The 20,514-nt window shown below is 30.8% G+C and overlaps 1 protein-coding gene across 1 annotated transcript; it reads left to right on the forward strand.

The window, feature by feature from the left end:
• Positions 1-1,650: 1,650 nt before the first annotated feature.
• On the forward strand, positions 1,651-2,974 carry LOC111018522 (putative pectinesterase/pectinesterase inhibitor 44). Its single transcript, XM_022294633.2, has 2 exons — positions 1,651-2,078; positions 2,191-2,974. The coding sequence occupies exons 1-2, from the start codon at positions 1,745-1,747 to the stop codon at positions 2,871-2,873; spliced, it is 1,017 nt and encodes a 338-aa protein (XP_022150325.1). The 5' UTR covers positions 1,651-1,744; the 3' UTR covers positions 2,874-2,974.
• Positions 2,975-20,514: the final 17,540 nt, after the last annotated feature.

Consider the following 20,514-nt stretch of genomic DNA (forward strand, 5'->3'; position numbering starts at 1 on the left):
ATATATTTCTATTTTTTAAATTTCTATTTTTCTTTGCTCTAACTTTTTTCTTTCTTTTGATATATTTCTCTCTCACATCTCTTTGGCACTAAAATTTGACCCAAATTTCTCTTTCTAGAATATTTATTTTATTCTCTATTAAATTTTCATGTCTAGGATATTTAATATTTTTTATCTCAATCCAAAATGTACACACCTATCTAACATATCACTCCTCTTTTTCTCGGTCTAAAAATTGAATATGATTCCAAAACCTTTTTTCTCTCCCAAATTTCGTCTTTTTATAACCTCTATTTCTCTTTCTAATCTATTTTCTATAGCAAATATATATCTAATTTTTCCCTATCTAAATTTTTTATTATTCAATTCTCTTTCACTAAAACTTCTCTCTTTTTCATATTTTTATTTTTCTCGAACAAATATATCTAGATTGTTTTTGCCTAAATTTTCTTTCTTTTTCTTTATTTCTCTGCAATGTTTGTTAGCTCTCAACTTTACTATCCTTTTGTCTTTTTTAACTTTTTTTCTCACTAAATTTTTTCATTTATCTCTTCAAACTTACTTAATCTAAAATTTCTTTTTAAAGATTTATTTTTATCTCTCTAAACTTTTATTTTCATGTATCACAAAAATCCTGCTGGATCACGTACCGTCCAAGAATAAGTAATGCATTTACCATCATGCTTCAATCCGGTCCCCAATTCCTTTTTTTAAATAACAAATATATATTTTATCAACTATTTTACTAAATTAAGAATAAAATATTAAAATGCTAATTATTTGTGCTAGTTACTAATAATTTTTATATATTAATTACCCTTTTTATTAAAATTAAATACTAAACTGATAACCTTTTCCATGAAAATCCCCACCTCCAAACGAGAGTTCATGACTTGGACCTCGATCCCCAAAATCGGATAATGAGGTGGAGACGAGGACCGAACATTTTCACACAGACAATAATGAAAGGGAATGCCGGACACCAAAAAGTTTCATTGAGTTTTTTGTTTTTTTTTTTTAAATAAATGAAAAAGTATTGTAGTCATCTTTCAATACCCTTCTAAATTAAATATGAACACTGTATTGTTTTTGTTATAGATTTTGATTGGTAAGAGCTATTGGACTACTCTAAAAAATATATTTAACTATAACCCATTAATAGGTTTATCTGAAATATTAATCCATTTCATTCCAGGTGGAAAAAGAGAATAAAAAATAGAATATATCCAAGGTATACGTGAGATTTAAGTTTGATAATTTTTAAATTTCTTTAATTATTTGTAAAATAATGATATTGAAAGTTAAAAGAGGGAATGCTGCATCAATTTCACGATTTGTAGCTAACAATTTTTATAAAATGAAAATGACGTAAGCAAATATGGTATTGCGATTCAATTTTCATGAGAAGTTTATTCTTTTGTGGCAACTCAATGTTACATTTAAACTACTCATCGTTTACGAACTTGTGCATATCCCAACTGATTAAGATATATATCATTGACTAAAAGATTAGAACTACGAATTTTTATCTCCACAAGAAAGGTAAAAAAGAAAAAAGAAAAGGAAAACTATTTTCTTAACCTTACTACCACTCACCCCTATAAATACAAGGTTTCTCCCACTTTCAAATGTTCAAGCAAAACTATTTTCAAGTCCTTATTTATTTGAAAAATTAAAGTTTGAAACTAGCCAACAACCCTTTTGTATTCAATATATCACCTTGTCTCTCCCTTAGAACTCAACTATGACATTCAAAGTTGTTATGTTCTTCATAGTCACCTTGCTTGTCATCCTTGATCATTTTGTTGAGTTTTCTTATAGCTTTACATTCAATATAACAGTGTCTTTAGATGGTATGGGAAATTTTTTTAGAGTTAATGATGCTATAGCAGCAGCGCCTAACTTTAGCACAAGCAGATTTTATATTCACGTGAAACCTGGCACTTACAATGAGCACGTTGAAGTTCCAGCTCAGAAGACATTTATTGCTTTGATTGGAGATGATGCTTCTACGACCATCATAGTTGACAATAGAAGTAATGGCACTGGATTTTCTACTGCGACTTCCGCAACCCTTAGTAAGCTTAAGTACTTTCAAGTAACAGTTTTGATGTGTGCATGTTAATTTCCTTCGCCTTTCTTTCCCAACAAATTTTGAATGAAATAAAAAACAAATGGTTTATTTTGCAGCTGTGAGTGGTGAAAACTTCATGGCTCAATCCTTGACTTTTCAGAACTCTGCTGGACCAGACAAGGGTCAAGCCGTTGCTGTTCTTGACCAAGCTAAACACACAGTATACTACAAGTGTGTGTTTCTTGGTTATCAAGATACTCTCTTTGCAGGAGCAGTGCCCCAATTCTTCAAGGAGTGTGATATATATGGGAGTGTTGACTTTATTTTTGGAAATGGACTTGCAATATTCCAAGACTGTAATATATACGCTCGATTGTCAGACATTCACATTACAGTCACTGCACAATCCAAAGACAATGTGGACAACCATAGCGGGTTCATCTTCCAAGCGTGCAACGTGACAGTGTCACCGGAGATAGTATCAAGTAAGAACAAGGTAACAGTGTTTCTTGGACGACCATGGAGAACTTATTCAATGGTTGCTTTCATTGAGTCGTTTCTTGACGATGTAGTTCAACCGAAAGGATGGTTAGAGTGGCCAGGAACACCAGTGAACCTATTATTTTATGCAGAATACAAAAATAGTGGTACAGGTTCGGAGACTTCCAATAGGGTGGATTGGCCTGGTTTTCATCTATTTTCTTATGCAGCTGAAGTTGCAAATTTTACCGTTGAAAACTTTATTGATGGGACTCAATGGTTACCAGAAACTGGCATACCCTTTAGGACTGGTTTGTAAGTATTGATAAGACGTAGATTTAACGTGGCTTTGGTTTTATGAGTCTGTAAGTAAAGCCTTATTGTAATGAAATAAACATTTATGAAATGAACAGTACTATTTTAACAAGTTCAATGAGCAATAATGTAAACATTTCAAAAGGGTCAGTTCAATAAAGTTTTACAAGAAACTTATCTTGTCAAAGGAAAAATTGTAGTAAAACTTTTGTATCACAGCTCATAAATTTTGGATTAAGGAGTTGAAATGGTAAAAATAACAATAAACACAAGTCCTTATTAAAAATATAAAAAAAGAATCAAAAGGATATATCCAAACAAGTTTAAAACCAAACATAACAGTTGAAAGTCAGCAACCTAACACAGATGTATATGATTACATTCGACGAGATTTGTCATTCGCAGTGACAAAAGTAAGAGAGAGCTCACGTAATCATGGCGAGACTTTCAAGCTGAGGGTTCGGGTGTAAACCCCTCAAAATCAATCTCACAAAGATCTAAGTAGTTATCGATTTGTCCCAAATCCATATTCAAATTTGCACTTTGTTGCTTTACCAGTACCAACTCCTTCAATATAAGTTCTAGAGAATCTTTACTCATCTGATATTGTTCCATACAACTCATAAAGACTTGTCGCGTTGGATTATCCAAATTTCCATCTTGAATTTGACTTAGAAGGTAAGAATGATCATCGATGACGACGTAAAGAGTTTGATTCACGAATATGGCGATTCAAATCTTGACGAGGATTCGAGTCTATCACAGAAATGCAAAGATCTTTCAACTCTTCAGTTTTGTTGCACGTGTCTCGAACATAGTTGTATGCCACTTTCACCTTCGAATCCATAATATTAGCTTTTACAGAGAAAACAAACAAAGTGACGAAGCCAACAATATGTGGCAAATTCATATTGATATTTCACTCTCAAAACTTCATTTTCTACTATGCAAAACAGTGATGGTATACTTGAATATTTATACATAGAAGATTAGGAGTCATTGTCTTTGTAAATTAACATTTATTAACAATTGTAACTAAAGGAAATGAAATATTTCCCATCATTATTACATTGCCGAATGCATATCTACTTTAGCTTCTAGAAGATCCTCTTTCGTGACTGAAATGAGTGGTTGTTGCTGATGAAAGTTTCAGTTCAATTTTTGTTTTGTTTTCCTTTGTTCGTACTTGTCAAAAATATTAGTCAAAGTTTCAATAATTAAAGAAAATAAAATATTGTTCATTTACTACAACCTTACCATATATATATAACTTTCGCATCTCGAAGACCCTCCCTTGATGCCTAAAGTGAGAGGTTGCTGCTGGTAAAGTTTCTGTTTAACTTTTTGTTTTGTTTGCTTTACTTTGTTATTGTCAAAAGAAAATTATAATAAAAAATAAATAAATAACTCGCATTTAAAATAAAGGAAATGAAATTTTGTGCATTATTTATTATATAGTTAGCTTTTATAAGGCCCTCACATTTGTGGATGGGAGAGTGATTGTTGGTTGATAAAGTTTTAGTTTAGTTATAATTTTTTGTCTGTTTTAGTACGCTGATCTTGTCAAAAAAGAAAAAAACGTTCACTCTAATTTGTTTGCACTATTATTACCTTACCATATATGTGTTTTTTAAGAAACACCTTACCATCTATAAATATGCTATGATTTTATTTTTTTTAACTTTGTTTATTTTCTTTTTTAGTTCAATAAAGGCAAAGTCTACCGAATGTTTAACCTTAAAGAAAGTAATATAGCTATTCCTATAGGTACTTTTTCCACTGAAATATGTTCGAATTGACTAATTTTCTTTACTTCATTCTAGAAGATACTAGTTACGTACCTCTTCAATATAACCTATCTCGTTTCTTGTTTCACATTTTTTCCTTTCTTGTTTCTTATATTCTCTTTTTCAAATAATAAAAAAAAAACTAACATAAACTGTATAGGGTATGGTAATTAGTTCTTTTTTGTTGTTTCATTGTTCTTTTTTTTTTAAAGGAAAAAAAAAAACATTTGGTAACTATTCATGTTTCATGTTTTATTAAATTTTAAATTAAAAAATTCAAAGATTTTCATTAAAAATTTTCTTAAATAAAATATTCACAATTATTATGTGAAATTAAAATTATTAAATATAAGTACAAAAATGATAACATAACATCTTTGTTTTTGTTTTTGAAAAAACTAGAAATTGGGATAATAAACAAAGAAACCAATTTTTGTTATTTCTATAACTTGCATAAAATTTTGGCCATATTTTAATAGTTAGTCAAAAAACTAGAAACGAGAAAGAGGAAATGAGAAATAAAAAAACCACAACTAATAACACTCTTGGATAAAGAGTTATCTTCTCCAAAATTGTGATCGTTTCTTATAATTAATTTAGACTAAGATTGATCACAAAACCACATCTGATCGCAGTTTTAATTTATTACAATTAGGACTGAACAGATTTGATATGGATTTGAACTTATTTTGCATGAGATTGATGGGTTGAATGAGTGGATTTGAAGCAAGTACTTATACTTGAATTGAAGATGATAAATATGATTTACTTGTACTTGAATCTTGCTTAACATAGAGAATATTAAATCCACTTTGGTTAATAACTTTAGGATCGAACTTTAGGATCCATTACCACGACGATGTATATGTTCTTCTTCTCCTAAAAATCTCTCATGGGAGTAATCCGAAGCTGGAGAGATGACCATGCAAGTAGGCACTTAGATTAATTACTTAGATTAATAGTGTCACGAAGTTCTTTTTAACGGTTTTTATTTAATGTTAGATAATATTTATTTAGTTCCTAAATTCAAAAGGAACCAAGTTTCTGTTTCTTAATTAGTTGAATAGATTCATTCTTTGAATTTTTCCAGTAATAAAGTTTTGTTAAAAAAAAAAAAGGGTTTGAGATATGTCGTTCAACATTAAATGACCATAACTTTTAGGTGCTTTGAACCGGTAGCATATAAGATAAAAACTAAGGGCCTATTTGGTAGTGTTCTCGTTTTATGCTTCCTCTTTTGTAATAGAGAAAAATAGAATTGCATGATCCCAACATCCATGGATTTAAGCATGGTAAAACAATATTTTTATTTAGGTTAAAAACACATTTGTTCCCAATACTTTTGCTAAAGCAACGATTTTGTCCTAAACTTTAGTTTGTAACAATTTAGTCCTTTGTACTTTTAAATTGATAACAATTTAGTCCATAAACTTTTGTATGTAACAATTTGGTCTTTGTAGTTTAAATCTGTTTAACAATTTAGTCCCTACCGTATAATATTTTTTGTCAGAATTAAGTACGATTTTTATCTTATAACGATTTAATTTTTGTAATTTGTAAACACATTTGGTCTTTCATCGATTTATCGATCTAAATGTATAAGAAATTTAACAAATTTTTTCACGATAGGGAAAAATTGTTACAAATTTATAATTACCGGGACTAAATTGTTATGTAATATAGCTTGAGGACCAAATTGTTACAAATTTGAAAGTACATGGACTAAATCGTTACAAGCAAAAGTTCAGAGACTAAATTGTTACTTCACTGAAAGTATAGAGACCAAAAGCGTTTTTTAATCTTTTATTTATATTTCAGACTAAATTGAAAACTGGAACAATAAAGAAGAAACTTGTTTGTGTGTTTCTGAAATTACTATACAATTTTTAAAATGTTTATGAAAAAAATGAGAAAATAACATAAATAGTTATCATATTCTTAGATTTCTTAATAAAATTAGAAATGAGAAGGTTACCAAACCGATCCTAAAATACTAAAGGTTGCAATGTCTAGATGAAAAGAATTGAAAGACCAATGAAAGAATGACCCTCTTAACCAGTTATAGTTAGACTTTATCAATTTGTAAATCTTGCTTGGAAAGCAAAATGACTAAAAAGCCTTTTACGAAAAAGGCCACAAATCCAAAATACCTCTAGAGTCCATAGGTCTATGGATAAGCCTTCGGGCTTTTACTTTCACTAAATCACATAGGTCTGTAGGGGAGTTTTGGATTTGTATCTCTCTTTCGATGAAAGGTATTTGTCTTCCCTTCTTTTAATGATGTTGGCCTTCTAATCAATATTCACAAAGTTGTAAAGTATGTCTCTAATTTAAATGGTCTCTCTTTACTAGAGCTTTAAATTCTGTCTAGATACATGTGACTTGATCTTAAATGCCAAAGGTAGTATATCATGTGTTGAATCAAGAAATTGACCAACTCTGCGAACGTCGGTTTGGCTAGGATGAGCTGGACAGTGAGCTACAAATATCACATAGAAGTCTTGCAAAACAGAGTAAGCACTCCGATACCAAAATCAGTGAAAGTCCGAACTAAATCGACAGAGAATCGAAATGTTCGCCTACCTCTAAATGAACGGAATGAATCTATTTATAGATGAGGACCCCGACAGTGTTCCTGACAAGGCCTCAACGGCTCTTTAAGGTTGCCGTTAAACGCGGCATGTTGTCGTGGAGTGTGTTGGAGATGTGACCGAGCTGAGGTAAGCTAACCGGTTCAACCAGTGATATGGGAACGGGGTTATGAACATGCTTATTCGGCTTGACCATCGAAATGGTAAAGTGGATGAGTTGAGAAGTAAACACTTGGGGTAAATTCTTGCAGAATTTAGGAGCCACGGTCACATTTCAGGTCCAATCATCTCTTGCCACGTGCATACTGAAATCTACCTCCAACATTGGCCCCCACTGTGTTGCGGCGCAACATTGGCTCAGCTTAGTGCCATGGTAGAGGCATCGGTTCGCGATTTCGAGTTGTTTTGGCTGTTTTTTTTTAATTTTCCTTTCTTAGGATGTCAAAATTCAGTCAAATTTCACTATTTAATTATTATGCATTATGAATGTATGTTAGATTAAATGTATGAGGCATAAAGTATGTCATTTAGATTAAAATCTCACCATAGGTTAAAGCATGATCATACATGTATTAATATAAGTGTTATATCATATGAAGCATGATGTATTTTTCTCTTGTAATTGATATAATTATTATGTTAACTAATGAAAAAATGAGTTGAATTGAGCATGACATTTCTTTAGTAAATTGTTATATTTATGAATGTCATTTGATGGATGTCTATAAGTTAAATTATTTGTGTAATTGTTATATGTATGTTTAAAGCTTAGTATTGCATGTTTAGGGTTAATTAATTTGTTTTAAATGATTTTAAAATTAATTAATTAAACCTTACTCTTAAAAAAAAGTTTTATTATAAAATATTGCCCATAAGGGGAACCCTGTCTTAGCAAGGCTCTATATAGGTTGAGGTATTTAAGCTAAGCGTTTAGGGAACATCTCTACCTAGGAACTAACCTGAGAGTTGAATTAATCAATATTTTATAAAAGCACACAATAATGTTTTAGTTTATTGAATCGTTTTATAAACAAAAAACATTAGTGTAAAATTATCAAATATAAAGAAGCTGTATTGGGCAAATGATTTTATTTAAGGTTAAATGTTTTAGCCGTTTTCTTTTTTCTTAAATAATAAACCCTAAGTTATAAAATACTTAGTGAGAGGATTACTGTATGTATATAACATACCAATATGTTTCATATACGATGTATGTATAATATATACTCTCTTCCCTCACGCTCGTCGTCAAGTTCATAATTGTGAGATTCATGCCTCACCTCGTGGTGCGCCCTTAGGAGCATCCTCCCTTCAGAAGGTGTTTGCATAGGTCAATATCAAGATGAATGGAGAAAGTATTTAAAGTAAGTGGGAGAAGGTCGTGTGAGAACACTTCCTACGGTCTCCTTCATTTGTTTGCCAAGCAAATTTCATGCTCGGCCTCGTGATGTCATGGGAGCATCCTCCCTTTGGAAGGTGTTTGCATGAGATCAGTGCTATGACAAACTCCATAAATGGATAGGGTTCTAAAATTTTTGCGATGGTATTGTCCTATCCTTCGGTCTGCGTGTTGAGGTAGAATTTTGGGGTGTAAAATGAAAGGGTTATACTTACCAAAAGTTATTAAGTTGATTAATGATTTCTGGACCAAATAACTAACTACCTTTCTGTGGCGGTTGTTCTAATCATTGCAAATTATTTAATTGTTAGGGTTGATTATTTCTTAATTTGCTAAATTTGATTGGTTTAAAACTTTTTGCAAAGTTCTAATGTAAATAATTTGTTTGTTTTCAACAATTATGTATACGTCTTTGATTTCACTTCTCGCCACCAATAAACTGACTCAGATAACTATCCCAAGTCTACATCTTGGCCAACATATCTGATGTTTTGGCCTAGAAGCATGAGACCATGATCACTACACTCGAGTTCATGGATCATGGATTCCTCACAAGTCATGCATGAAGCTCTCAAATTAATCTTCAACTCATGGATGAAGGAGGGAACATATGTCCGAGAACATGTTCTAGGTATGATGGTACACTTCAACGTGGCGGAGATGAATGGTGTTGTCATGAATAAGTCCAGTGAAGTCAGGTTTACACTATAAAGTCTCTTCCGAAGAGCTTCCTTCAGTTCACAGCAACGCTGTGATGAATTAATTGGAATACAACCTGATCACGCTCCTTAACGAGCTCCAGACTTACAAGTTCCTCGTTAAAACAAGGGACCTGAAGGGGAGGCAAATGTTGTCACCTCCAACAAAAACTTCCACAGAGGTTCGACCTCTGGGACTAAGCTTGGACCTTATTCGGGTTCGAAGAACTTCAAGGCTAAACAAGGAAATAAAATTGTCCCCGCTATTGCCCAGAAGGTGAAGAAGACTAAGGCTACAACCAAGGGAAATGTTTCCACTACGGTGTTGAGGGGTACTGGAAGAGGAACTACCTGAAGTACTTGGCCGAGAAGAAGAAAGACAAATAAGGTAAATTTAATTTACTCGTTCTAGAAACGTGTTTGGTGAATAATGATGATTCTGCCTAGATAATTGATTCGGGAGCCACTAATCACGTTTGCTCTTCTTTGTAGGGAATTAGTTCATGGAGACAGTTGGAGGACGGAGAGATGTCTCTCAGAGTTGGAACCAGAGATCGTATTTGTTGTTGAGTGGATAGCATCAAGCTATTTTTCAACAAACATAGATACATGTTATTAGATGATGTGTACATTGTTTCTCAAATGAAGAAGAATTTAATTTCTATTGCTTGCTTACTTGAACAATCCACGTCAATCTTTTTTCTTTCTAATGAAGCGTTTATTATAAGAAAAAAGTTTTGAAATTCGTTCACCAAAATTAGAAAATAACTTGTACGTACTAAGACCAACTTTAACTAAAACAACTCTAAACATTGAATTGTTTAAAACTGCAACAACTTGGTTCAAAAGACGAAGAATTTCTCCTAACGAAAATGCCCATTTTGACTTTTCCTTGAAACTGAAATTTTGTTTAGGAAATAAATGATTATGAGAGAACAAAACAAAAAAAAATGTAAATTTACTTTTACTTACTGTTAACCATGAAATTGATATTTGGCCACAAAGGCGAGAGGGAAAACCAAAAAAGGACAAAAAGAAATACGATAACAGAGAGCTAGAAGAAGTAGAGAAGAGATGAAGACTTTATTTATTTGTTTTTAACTGGCGAATGTCCGATTCTCAACAAATTTTCAAAATTTGAAATCTCAATTTTGACTTTTCAAAATTGGGAGGAATGTGAGATTCTCTCTTTTTTTTCAATGTAAAAATATTCTTTTTTTTTTCTTTAAGGAAAACTAGGTTAGTTAGTTTGTCTTTGTTAATTTTTTTTTCTTTTCTATATTATTTTTTTTCTAATAAACTTTTCATTGACTAATTCTTTTTTTTATTTTCATTTTTCAAACCCTTTCTAATTTAGCAACTTTAACTAAAACAAAATGTTTCTACTCCCTTCATAACTATTCATGAAAAATAAGAACTCATTTCTTTTGCTTACTTTCAAAAGGAAGACTAAATTAAGAAAAATCCTATCAATAAGGAAATTAAAAACGAAAGGTTGTCTATTTAGTCAAGCAATTGAAACTACTAAAATACCTTATAAGATTATGGGATGTTACAATCTACCCACCTTAAAGAACTTTCATCCTCGAAAGTTGCTAATTTACCGGATAAGATAGCATACTTTATTGCTATATCACACTGATAAAACCTAATTCAATAATTACAACTCTAACCTAAACTTAATTTACCAACAAAGCATATATAAAAGAGTGAATCAAATCTATCTCAAACAAATATCAATGCATGGTTTCAAAATAGGTAGTGTACCTCTTACTATGAATCTAACTCCTTCACTCCATGTCAGGTAATAACTAAACTTTGTTCTATTGTCGAGTCTACTTACGTAAAGTTGACTATTTCATATTAAAGGGTTCTTTTGCATCAACTGGGGTGTTGTCCTCATGATAAATTATAGCAACGTGTCCTTCCTTGCCACATTTAAAACAAACTCGATCTAGTTCTAACAAACAACGCCCCTAATGATGCTTGACGCAAGTACTGCATACTAGTTTTTTATAGTTAGAGTCTTGCTATCAATTAGACGGTTGTCTCTGACCTTGAGCTTGGTTCATCGTGGCAAAATTATCCTGAAGTTGTTGTGGATTACAAGATGCTTGATCAAACTTTCTTTTCTGTCATGAGGAAAATCCTAGTCCCAAAAGCACTTGGGGCTCACTTGCTGAGCAATTATCAATCAATGCAGCTACTCGAAGTAAGCTAAACCATAAAGGAACGCTAAAAAAAAAAACTTTCAACTCTCTTACTCTCTCAATCCCTTGCAATTGGATCCCACAATCCGGATTCTCGACTGAGACTTAGCGAGGAAGATCAAGTGGTGTTGTCTCATTGAGTTTACACAAAGATTCTTCAAAGGTAAAATCCAACATTCTTCCCTATTTTATATCTTTCTGTGCTTTAAATTTCAAAAGAAATTCAAGAACTCATTCTACGGCTTCCGCTCCAGGATCCACATCCTTTCAGATGTATGATCGATTTTCCAGTAATGTTTTAGTGTGATGTTTTAGTTTAAATTAATTATTTTATATGTTTTATACTTGAGAAATGTTTTTGATACCTTAAACAAAACATGCTCAAGTGGGGGCCAAGTGAGTAACAATGGTTAAAAGAACTTGAATAGGGACGAACCAGAAGCATGCCAAATAAGTTAGAAGCTAGTTAGTGAAACCGAGGAAGATCAAAGATTAAGCCTAAATGATCAAAAATTTTGAAAGGTGCTGAAAAAGGCATGCGACGAGCCCAACAATGTTAAAACAGAAAGTGGGCAAACGATCCAAGTCAATCAACGAAACTTGAGGTATAAAACCATTGGTAAAAAGCCAGATAGGTTAGAAACCCAAGAGTGTTGAAGGCGAGCAAACTAGCATAACTAAGTTAAATCCCAAGGCCAACAAAAAACTAATGGTTAAATTAAACTGGGTAGTAGTTTCTAAGAGACTTAACCATTTGGAACAGTAAAACAACAAAATTTCAACAATAGATCGACAAACTTCGAAGGTGTTTATTCTCGACAATTAAAAGATAACTACGACAAAAAGCTATGGTGGTTGGCGAGTCCATGAATGACAAAGTCTTAAAGAACTAAGCAACAAGTTATTTTGAGAATGACAGCTATTATTAAAAGTAAAGGACAAGTTAGAAAATCGATCATGATCAACTAGCCAGAAGGCCAACGATAACAAATCCACAATAGATGACAAATCAAGAATAGTCAACCAAGAATGACCTATTGAGGATGATCATTTAAAAATGGCTGACAATAAATGTCCAACAATCAATGTACAACAAAATAATCTCAAAGCAGAAGTTTGACATTTCGACTGACTCGTTAGCTTCAACTTTGAGAATGTGGGCTAATGTTATAGATCAGAAAATTCTCATTTTTTACAATTCAAATTCCTTTATTTAAGGAATTCAAAAGAATATATCCTTATGACCTTAAGATTAAGTAGAATATCTTCTATATTCAAAAGGAGTAGATATCCTGATGACCTCACTATTTTCCCTAGATTTAGATAAGATATACTAGTGACCCTAGGGTTTTCCCTCTATAAATATAACAGTAACAGTAAGCTGAACTCTAATAGTATGCAAAAAATACCTTATTCTTCCTACTCGACTATTCCGACTCTGACTTAAGCATCGAAGCAGCCATACTGATATTCAATATTGTCTGGTGTTGTAAGTTTTATAGATCCCTTTTTATTCTTGAAGATTAATGTGAATGTGGTAAATCTCGAAGGGCCAAATTTCTACATCAACGATAATTTACCAAAATACACTTCTTCTACAATTACTCTCAAAACATGCGGTTAGGCTACTTCGGAGCATGAACTTTACCACATGACAGAGCCAAGTTTGAGCAGTTCATCGAGTCCCAATGTGGGTTCTCAATGCAACCTCTATTTTAAAAGTTACCGAACTCCTCCCAAAGAAACCTCCTTTATTGTTACAATGTTCTTCAAGCTAGATGGGGAATTGGCAAAATCGGAGGTAGTTTGAAGGAAAACAAACTTGAGCGAAAGTTCATGTTAGCCATGGCTTCGTGTTTTAGAAAATCTCTTACTCGAGACGACCTCGTTTATTGGAATTGAGAACCACGACATTTTCTTGGACGGAAATTGAAGTCTTAACTAGATGAGGACGGAGACTTCGACTCTTATTAAGGATGAGAATTACTCCATAGTACTTCTCGTAATCCTAACATTAAGGCGATGTTTACTTCGAAGGAATAGGAATGAAGGAATGAGAATCAATATTTTCATTCCGTTTGATGTTGTTTACCAAATTGTAGAAATTAGAATCAAATAGTGGGACTTACACAATTTTTTAATTCCCATTTCTTAAAAAGGGACAACCTCATTCCTCTTATACACCCTCATCAATCCCGTTATTCTTTATTCCGTTGATACCACACATTTATTGCAATTACTTTCTACTTGAACCCTTTCTCTTGTTGACATACTCATAAATAAATTAAATTTACTTAACTCATAAGCTTAAGCTTTTGGGATGAGTGGTGGTTTATTCATCCTTCAAGAGCCATTTGGTTGAAGGTTTCAAAAAGGTAGTCTAGGATTAAGATGCCTGTGATTAAATTGTCTGGGAATAAGATGCCTGGAAATCAAAGATAACTATGTTGGTTGCATATATGTTTGGGATTAAGATGTCTGAGATTGAGATGTTTGAAAATAAATTACATATATGTTTATTTTGAATGACTACTTTAGAAATATGCATTTTATGTCATTGTAAACATTGATTAATAACTAATCAAATTTTTTCTTAAAAAAAAAAAAAATAATACTAACTAATCAAATTTAATTAAAAACAAATTATATAAATTTAATAACTTTAACTTATAAATTGTTTTATATTAACATTCTAAGTTTTAAATTGACAATTTATCTATGTGTTGACAATTTATCATAATGATCAATTGAACAATAATTAAAAGTAAAGGTTATTTACCTAAAATTCAATATATACCTATTTTAACAAAATGATATCTGTGTATGAAGCTTTAGAATTAATCAAAATTAATTTACATTATAATATATATTTATTAAGTTAAAATATTAAAATTATTTTAAGCAATTATGTTTTAATTTAGACTTCATTCATTAGTAAGTATATTATAAACAATATATCTGAATTTATGCGTTGATTTTATTTAGCAATCATAATAATTATCATAAAAGAAATGTGTTAACAAAATGCATCAATTTATTATTTTTTTTATAGAAAATATAAAGAATATATTTTAATAAATTAATTTATTACAATAGAATAGTTATTCTATTAATTACAAATTGAACTTAAATATTTTGACTAATTTTAATCAATTTATGTTAAAAGTAAATAATTACATTTTTAAAAATAATTTATTGAAAAGGAGAGAGATAAGATCCTAACACAAAATCCATTGACAAACCCATGAAAATGGGACGACAAAGAAAACCTTTCTACCTGGGAATAAAGGATGCCTGAGAATAAGATATTCCCAAGAAAAGTTTTCAAATCTGTCAGACACAGTGGCTTTACTTACCTATGCTCATCCCCACCCAATAAACCCCCAACCAAACGGCCCCTAATATGGTATCAAAGTTCAAAAGCTTGAATATTCAATCCAAAAATGGGATATGGCAAGAATCGATGTGTCAAAAGAGCCACAATCTTGAGGGAGCAGGATAAGGATCCCACGTTGATAAAAGAAGGGACCTTAATAGATTTATAATAGACATGTACTAGTCCTCTTATTGCCAGTTGGTTTTGAGATAAAACCCATGAATATTAATATAGTATCAGAGACCCATTGATGTATAGGTTTATAATAGAAATGGATTACTCCTCAGACTCATAACTTTTTTATTTAATTATTTTATACTTTTATTATTTATTTTTCATTTATACCAATAATTTTTCTTCTAATAAAAATTTATACCACTTTTATTAGTTGATGTGATTTTATTATAAAATATTATAAATTTTTTATTTTAATTTTACTTTGTTATTATTAATCAATATCAATAGATTTTTTAAAATAGAATGTATGTTTATTAAATATTATAATAATAAAATTTCATAATATTCTATATTAAATGATGATGGTTCTAATAAAAAAGTTTTTTAGTTGATGTAATTTTATTTTAATTATTCATTATTTTGTAATATTAAATAAATTATTATAATAATAAAATATTTACTATCAATAATATAGTAATAAAATAAATTAAAATAAATTATTATTATTATTAAAAAATTAACGCAACAATGTATTTGTAATTAGCTAAAAAAAGAAAGGGGCATACTAATAATTGTCATAAATCTGATTCCAATTCCGATTTGATATAGTTTTAGTAAACAACGTCAAAGGAATTTTGATTTCGATTTCAGAAATTTTTTGGTAAACATCAAAAGAATAACATTTTTATTCCAATTAATTTGATTCATCTTCATCCCAATTCATTTGATTTAATTGATCTTCATTTTGATTCATTCTCATTCTTGGTATGTAAACCTGACCTAATAATTTGTTGGAGGACTGAAACTATATTTAAGTATTTATAGAGTTTGGTTACATTTTTAAATAGCAGACTTTCTTCGAACAAATTAAAAACAATTTAAAATTTTCAATAATCAAAAAGTGGTTTGTGAAATTTAAAATATTGATAAAAAGTAATTAAAGTGCTTTTAAATAAAGTATTTAATAAGTTTTATTTAAAAAAAATTACTTATAGAGAAAATGCTTCACTTCAAAATACTTTTTTCCAAGTAGCATTTCAAGCACACTCTAATGTAGGATTTACTCTAAAATCATGGATGGAACACCCAATGATTGAAAAAAAAAAGCTTATATTTTGTTTATTATTTTAAAACAACTCTGTCTAAAAATAATTCTATAAATATAAGAGCAAAACATTAATGTGTCCTTTTTCCATTTGGTTAAAATATTTGAATTAAAGCCAATATAGATTTTTTCTCATTTTGACTTCGACTGATTTAATAGTGGTTTATTCACAAAGTTTTGTTGGTAATGATAGATTTTAACAGAAGATTATAAAATGCATATATAGATACATCATAATCTCTTTGAAAGTTATCTATGAATGTCCTGATCGATAGATGTACAACATTATTAAATATATAACTAAATTAAGTTGTACAAAATTAAAATTTAAAGTGAGAGTTAATTCATCAAATGGTACTGCTGTCAATTTCATGCATAAAAGTTTAGTGGATAAGAAAGAGAAAATTTCCCTAGTGCAAGAGTACCTACTTCCTTTATTCATTTCATGCTATAACTTTCCTTTTTATAAATAACTAATGACGCACAAGATTCTTACCATTTTATTTTCAAGCATTAAAAAAATGAAGTTTTAATGAGTTAAATTATTTATGAGCTATTAAAAATATTTTAAATTATTTTAAATAACTTCTTCAAAGTTGTATTAAATTTTAATTTTTATAAAAATAACTTATTTTATAGATAAATACTTTTTTATATTCATTTTGTGTATTTGTCTTTAGTATCTTTGATATTGCTGTCCTTCCGAATATGTACAAAATTATTGCATTCCAAAAGTTGTTTCGAAAATTATCACTTCTATTTAAAACTAAAATCGCGATCAAATGGGCCCAGTAGTCCTTTCAAGATTCATTACTACTACACCTCAATAATTAGAATAAAAACGTAAACACAATAAATTATAACATCATATATTGGTATAAAGAATTGATAATTTAAATTTAAAAATGTTACCTTTGTGTTTTAGTGATTGGAAGTTGCAAATGACAAGCTCTCAAAATGACTCATGAATTTTTTGAAGCAATACATTGCTCCCCCCTCCGCTTATATGTTCTACATAAATGCAAAATATTTGATTGTGACGATGAAAAAAAAATTTGTTTAGTATTAAACGAGTCTTTATTTTTTTTCTCTCGTATATTTTCGTAAATAAATTGATCTTATGTATTTTAGAAACTATGACATATCCAAATATGAGTTCGAGCTTCTTGAACTATCTCAATCCTTGAGATGAATCTCTCTTTAATTTGTCAACAATATTTTTATAAAATTACCAATTTCAATAGTTTACAATAAATAGAAGCAGAAACAAATTTAAAATCAAAATAATAATGAAAAATAAAAAATCAAGATGTGAGAATTGGTTTTGAATGTCGTTGTATTATTTTACGAATTGGCGGTGCTTTCACACATCTTCGTTTTAGATCACACTCAAATGCGGACAGATACAATGCTTCATGGTGTTACTATCAACTACTAGATTAATATCTCTCAACCAACATTTTGACCTCAAAATTTTTGTCTGTTTGACATATGGAAAGTTAGAGGACAAAATAGGAATTATGAAAATTTTAAGGGCAAATATGAAAGCAAAATATTCTCATCCATAAACACATCTCCATTGTCTCATCCTGATGTTTCACATCTAGAGTTTGGATCACACACCATATACATGAGCGGACACACTACGGTTGGATTTATAAGGAGTGCAAAAAAAGTCCCACATTGACTAAGGAATTAAGGGGGTGATCCATGGTATATAAGAGAGGCCAATTATCTGTATTAGTATTAGATATTTTGAGTCTAACAAAAAACAAAGCCGTGAGTGCTATATCCAAAACGGACAATACAACTACTCCTTCGAAAGTTAAATAAAACAACCAAGATTGTCTCCACAACCAAATCATTCTTAAAAGATATCGATCAAGTAGCTGATAGTGAATGTGAATAGTATCCGTAGTTAAATTTTTTCATAAGACACCAATTACTTTCTTTGAGTACCAGGTTTCAATCTCCCACTTCGATATTTGCTATACCAAGAAAGAACGAAGAAAGAAATAAAAATGGTGTACCTAATTGCAAGGATTCCATCAAACTCATCATCCATCCTCCAAACCATCACATATACTTATGGTCACAAGAAATCGGTACTTTGTGCTTCTGCATATTAGTAGACCAGAAATTTATGGAAGCCAAATAAATACCATTATGATTAATATCATGTTTGAAATAACTACTTAATAAGACAGAACTAGTAGCTAAATACTTTCTCATATATGTATATACATATGTAACTTAAAAAAAATTAAAATCAGGTTTCCTTTAACATATAAAACTACTAAATATAAGAAAGGTGTCTCTCCGGGTTGAAGAGAGTGTGGAGCGGTTGCCGTTGCACTCGATACAAACACGGAGTGACCCCTAACAAACTTCTAGGTGAAGGGACACATGTAAACAAGTGGGATTTTAACACAGTTTAAGTATAGAATAGCATGGTTAAGAAAAATTTAAAAGATAATGATAGTTACTGCCTATACCAACAATGTCAACAATTTTCAAAATAATCTATTCAAAGAAATTCCATAGTTAGCATGCCAAACGTAATTTAGACATGAGCTGTCTTTAGAATTGCAGTGGGTACGAGTGTGAGTTGAGTAAATCAAATAGATTACATTCATGCACCTAGTTGACAATATAATGGAAGAAAAAAAAACTGAATGCTGTACAGTTCGAACATTTAAAGTTATATTAAAGACAAAATTGAAACCAACTTAATCATACCAAACACAAAACGAAATAGTTGTGTCGGGTCGATAGAGTTTCCATAGCAGCATTTCTAATTAATTTGAGACGAGTAACATTCAAATCAAGTATCTCCCGGAGTTCCCCCAAACACTTCAGCTAGAAACAACACAAAGTTTGTTGCTCATGTTGTTTTCGAACACAATATCATCTGAAGTGCTTGGAAGGGAACTCGAGAAAACACAAGATTATTTGGTTGATATGAAATGCCAAGCATGAAGAAGAATGGAAGCCTTAAGGTCTTGTATTTATACATATTATGCAGGAGAATGGAAATAGGGCAAGTGAAGAAAAGAGTTGAGTATGTGAAGGAAGACTCAATTTTGGGATGGATACATTGAGCATTGGCCAAGACAATTGTTCGTGGATCACCACTTGCCACATGATAACGAATCCTTTTTCTGATACCTTTTCTTGTACCTTTAATCTCCAGCTTTTTTTTTTTTCGTTTTTTTTTCATGCTTAACAAAAGCAAATTCCAACCATATTGTGAGAATAAAATTTTGAGCAATTATATATCACATTGACACGTGACAAGATTAAGTGCATAAATAACAACCATCCCAAACTATTGTCTCCTTAGCTTTGCTTAAATTTGGTTATCTATGTGTAATTAAGCCACCTTTCCATTCAATTCGTTCTTCCATCTTGTTAGTCTTCGAGTGAGTCGAAGTAGATAACCCTTTTAGTAGATAACCCTTTTAGTTTGAGTCTTGTTAGATAATCATTTGGTTTTTGTAGTTTTCTATTTTTGAAAATTATGTTTGCCTCCTTACAACATCTTTGATGTGCATGCTTTCAACTTTCCTAAAAATAAAATTGAATTTTTAGCAAAAATTTTTGTTATAATCAACAGTATATGATCGAACACATGAAATGTGTTTTAGAGAAAAATAAAAAAGGAATAATATAGGGTGTGTGACAGCTAGCTGCTTTTAACTTTGTATACTAAAATAATCAAATTAATTAACTACCTTCAATTAAAAAAATTCATTACTACTCACCCTTTTAAGGACAAAGCTGGTACCCTTAGTACGATTGTCCGCGCTTTGAACATAGTTCTTATAACTTTGTTTTTTGTTCTACCCAAATGTTTCATATTAATAGAGATAATTGCACTCTTTTATATACCGTGGATTAATCGCTTTCCTAGCCAATGTGGGACTTCGTTTGCATTATTCTTACAAACTCAATAATCCTCATGTAGTTTTCCACAAATTGTGAATGATAAATGATTTTCTATTTCATATATATATATATTGTTGATGCATAAATTTGGTCTCATGTAATTCCACCAAATTTGCACCAATCATCTAGAATAAAAGAGATCGACAAAATCTACAAAACAGAAAAGCACTAAAGACCTATGTGGCTCTTGCTACATAGGCTTCGATGCTTAAGTCAGAGTCGGAGTAGTCGAGTATAGAGTGTAAAGTATCCTAAGCATATCTCTAGGGTTTGACTTACCCTTCTATTTATAGAAGTCAAATTCTAATCATTTTAGGAATTACCAAAGTTGAATCCTAGTGTGCCCAAGAGATC

This window comes from Momordica charantia (assembly GCF_013281855.1).
Source record: "Momordica charantia cultivar OHB3-1 chromosome 8 unlocalized genomic scaffold, Mcharantia_2.0 BLBB01000008.1, whole genome shotgun sequence".
In the NCBI taxonomy this organism is placed as follows: domain Eukaryota; kingdom Viridiplantae; phylum Streptophyta; class Magnoliopsida; order Cucurbitales; family Cucurbitaceae; genus Momordica; species Momordica charantia.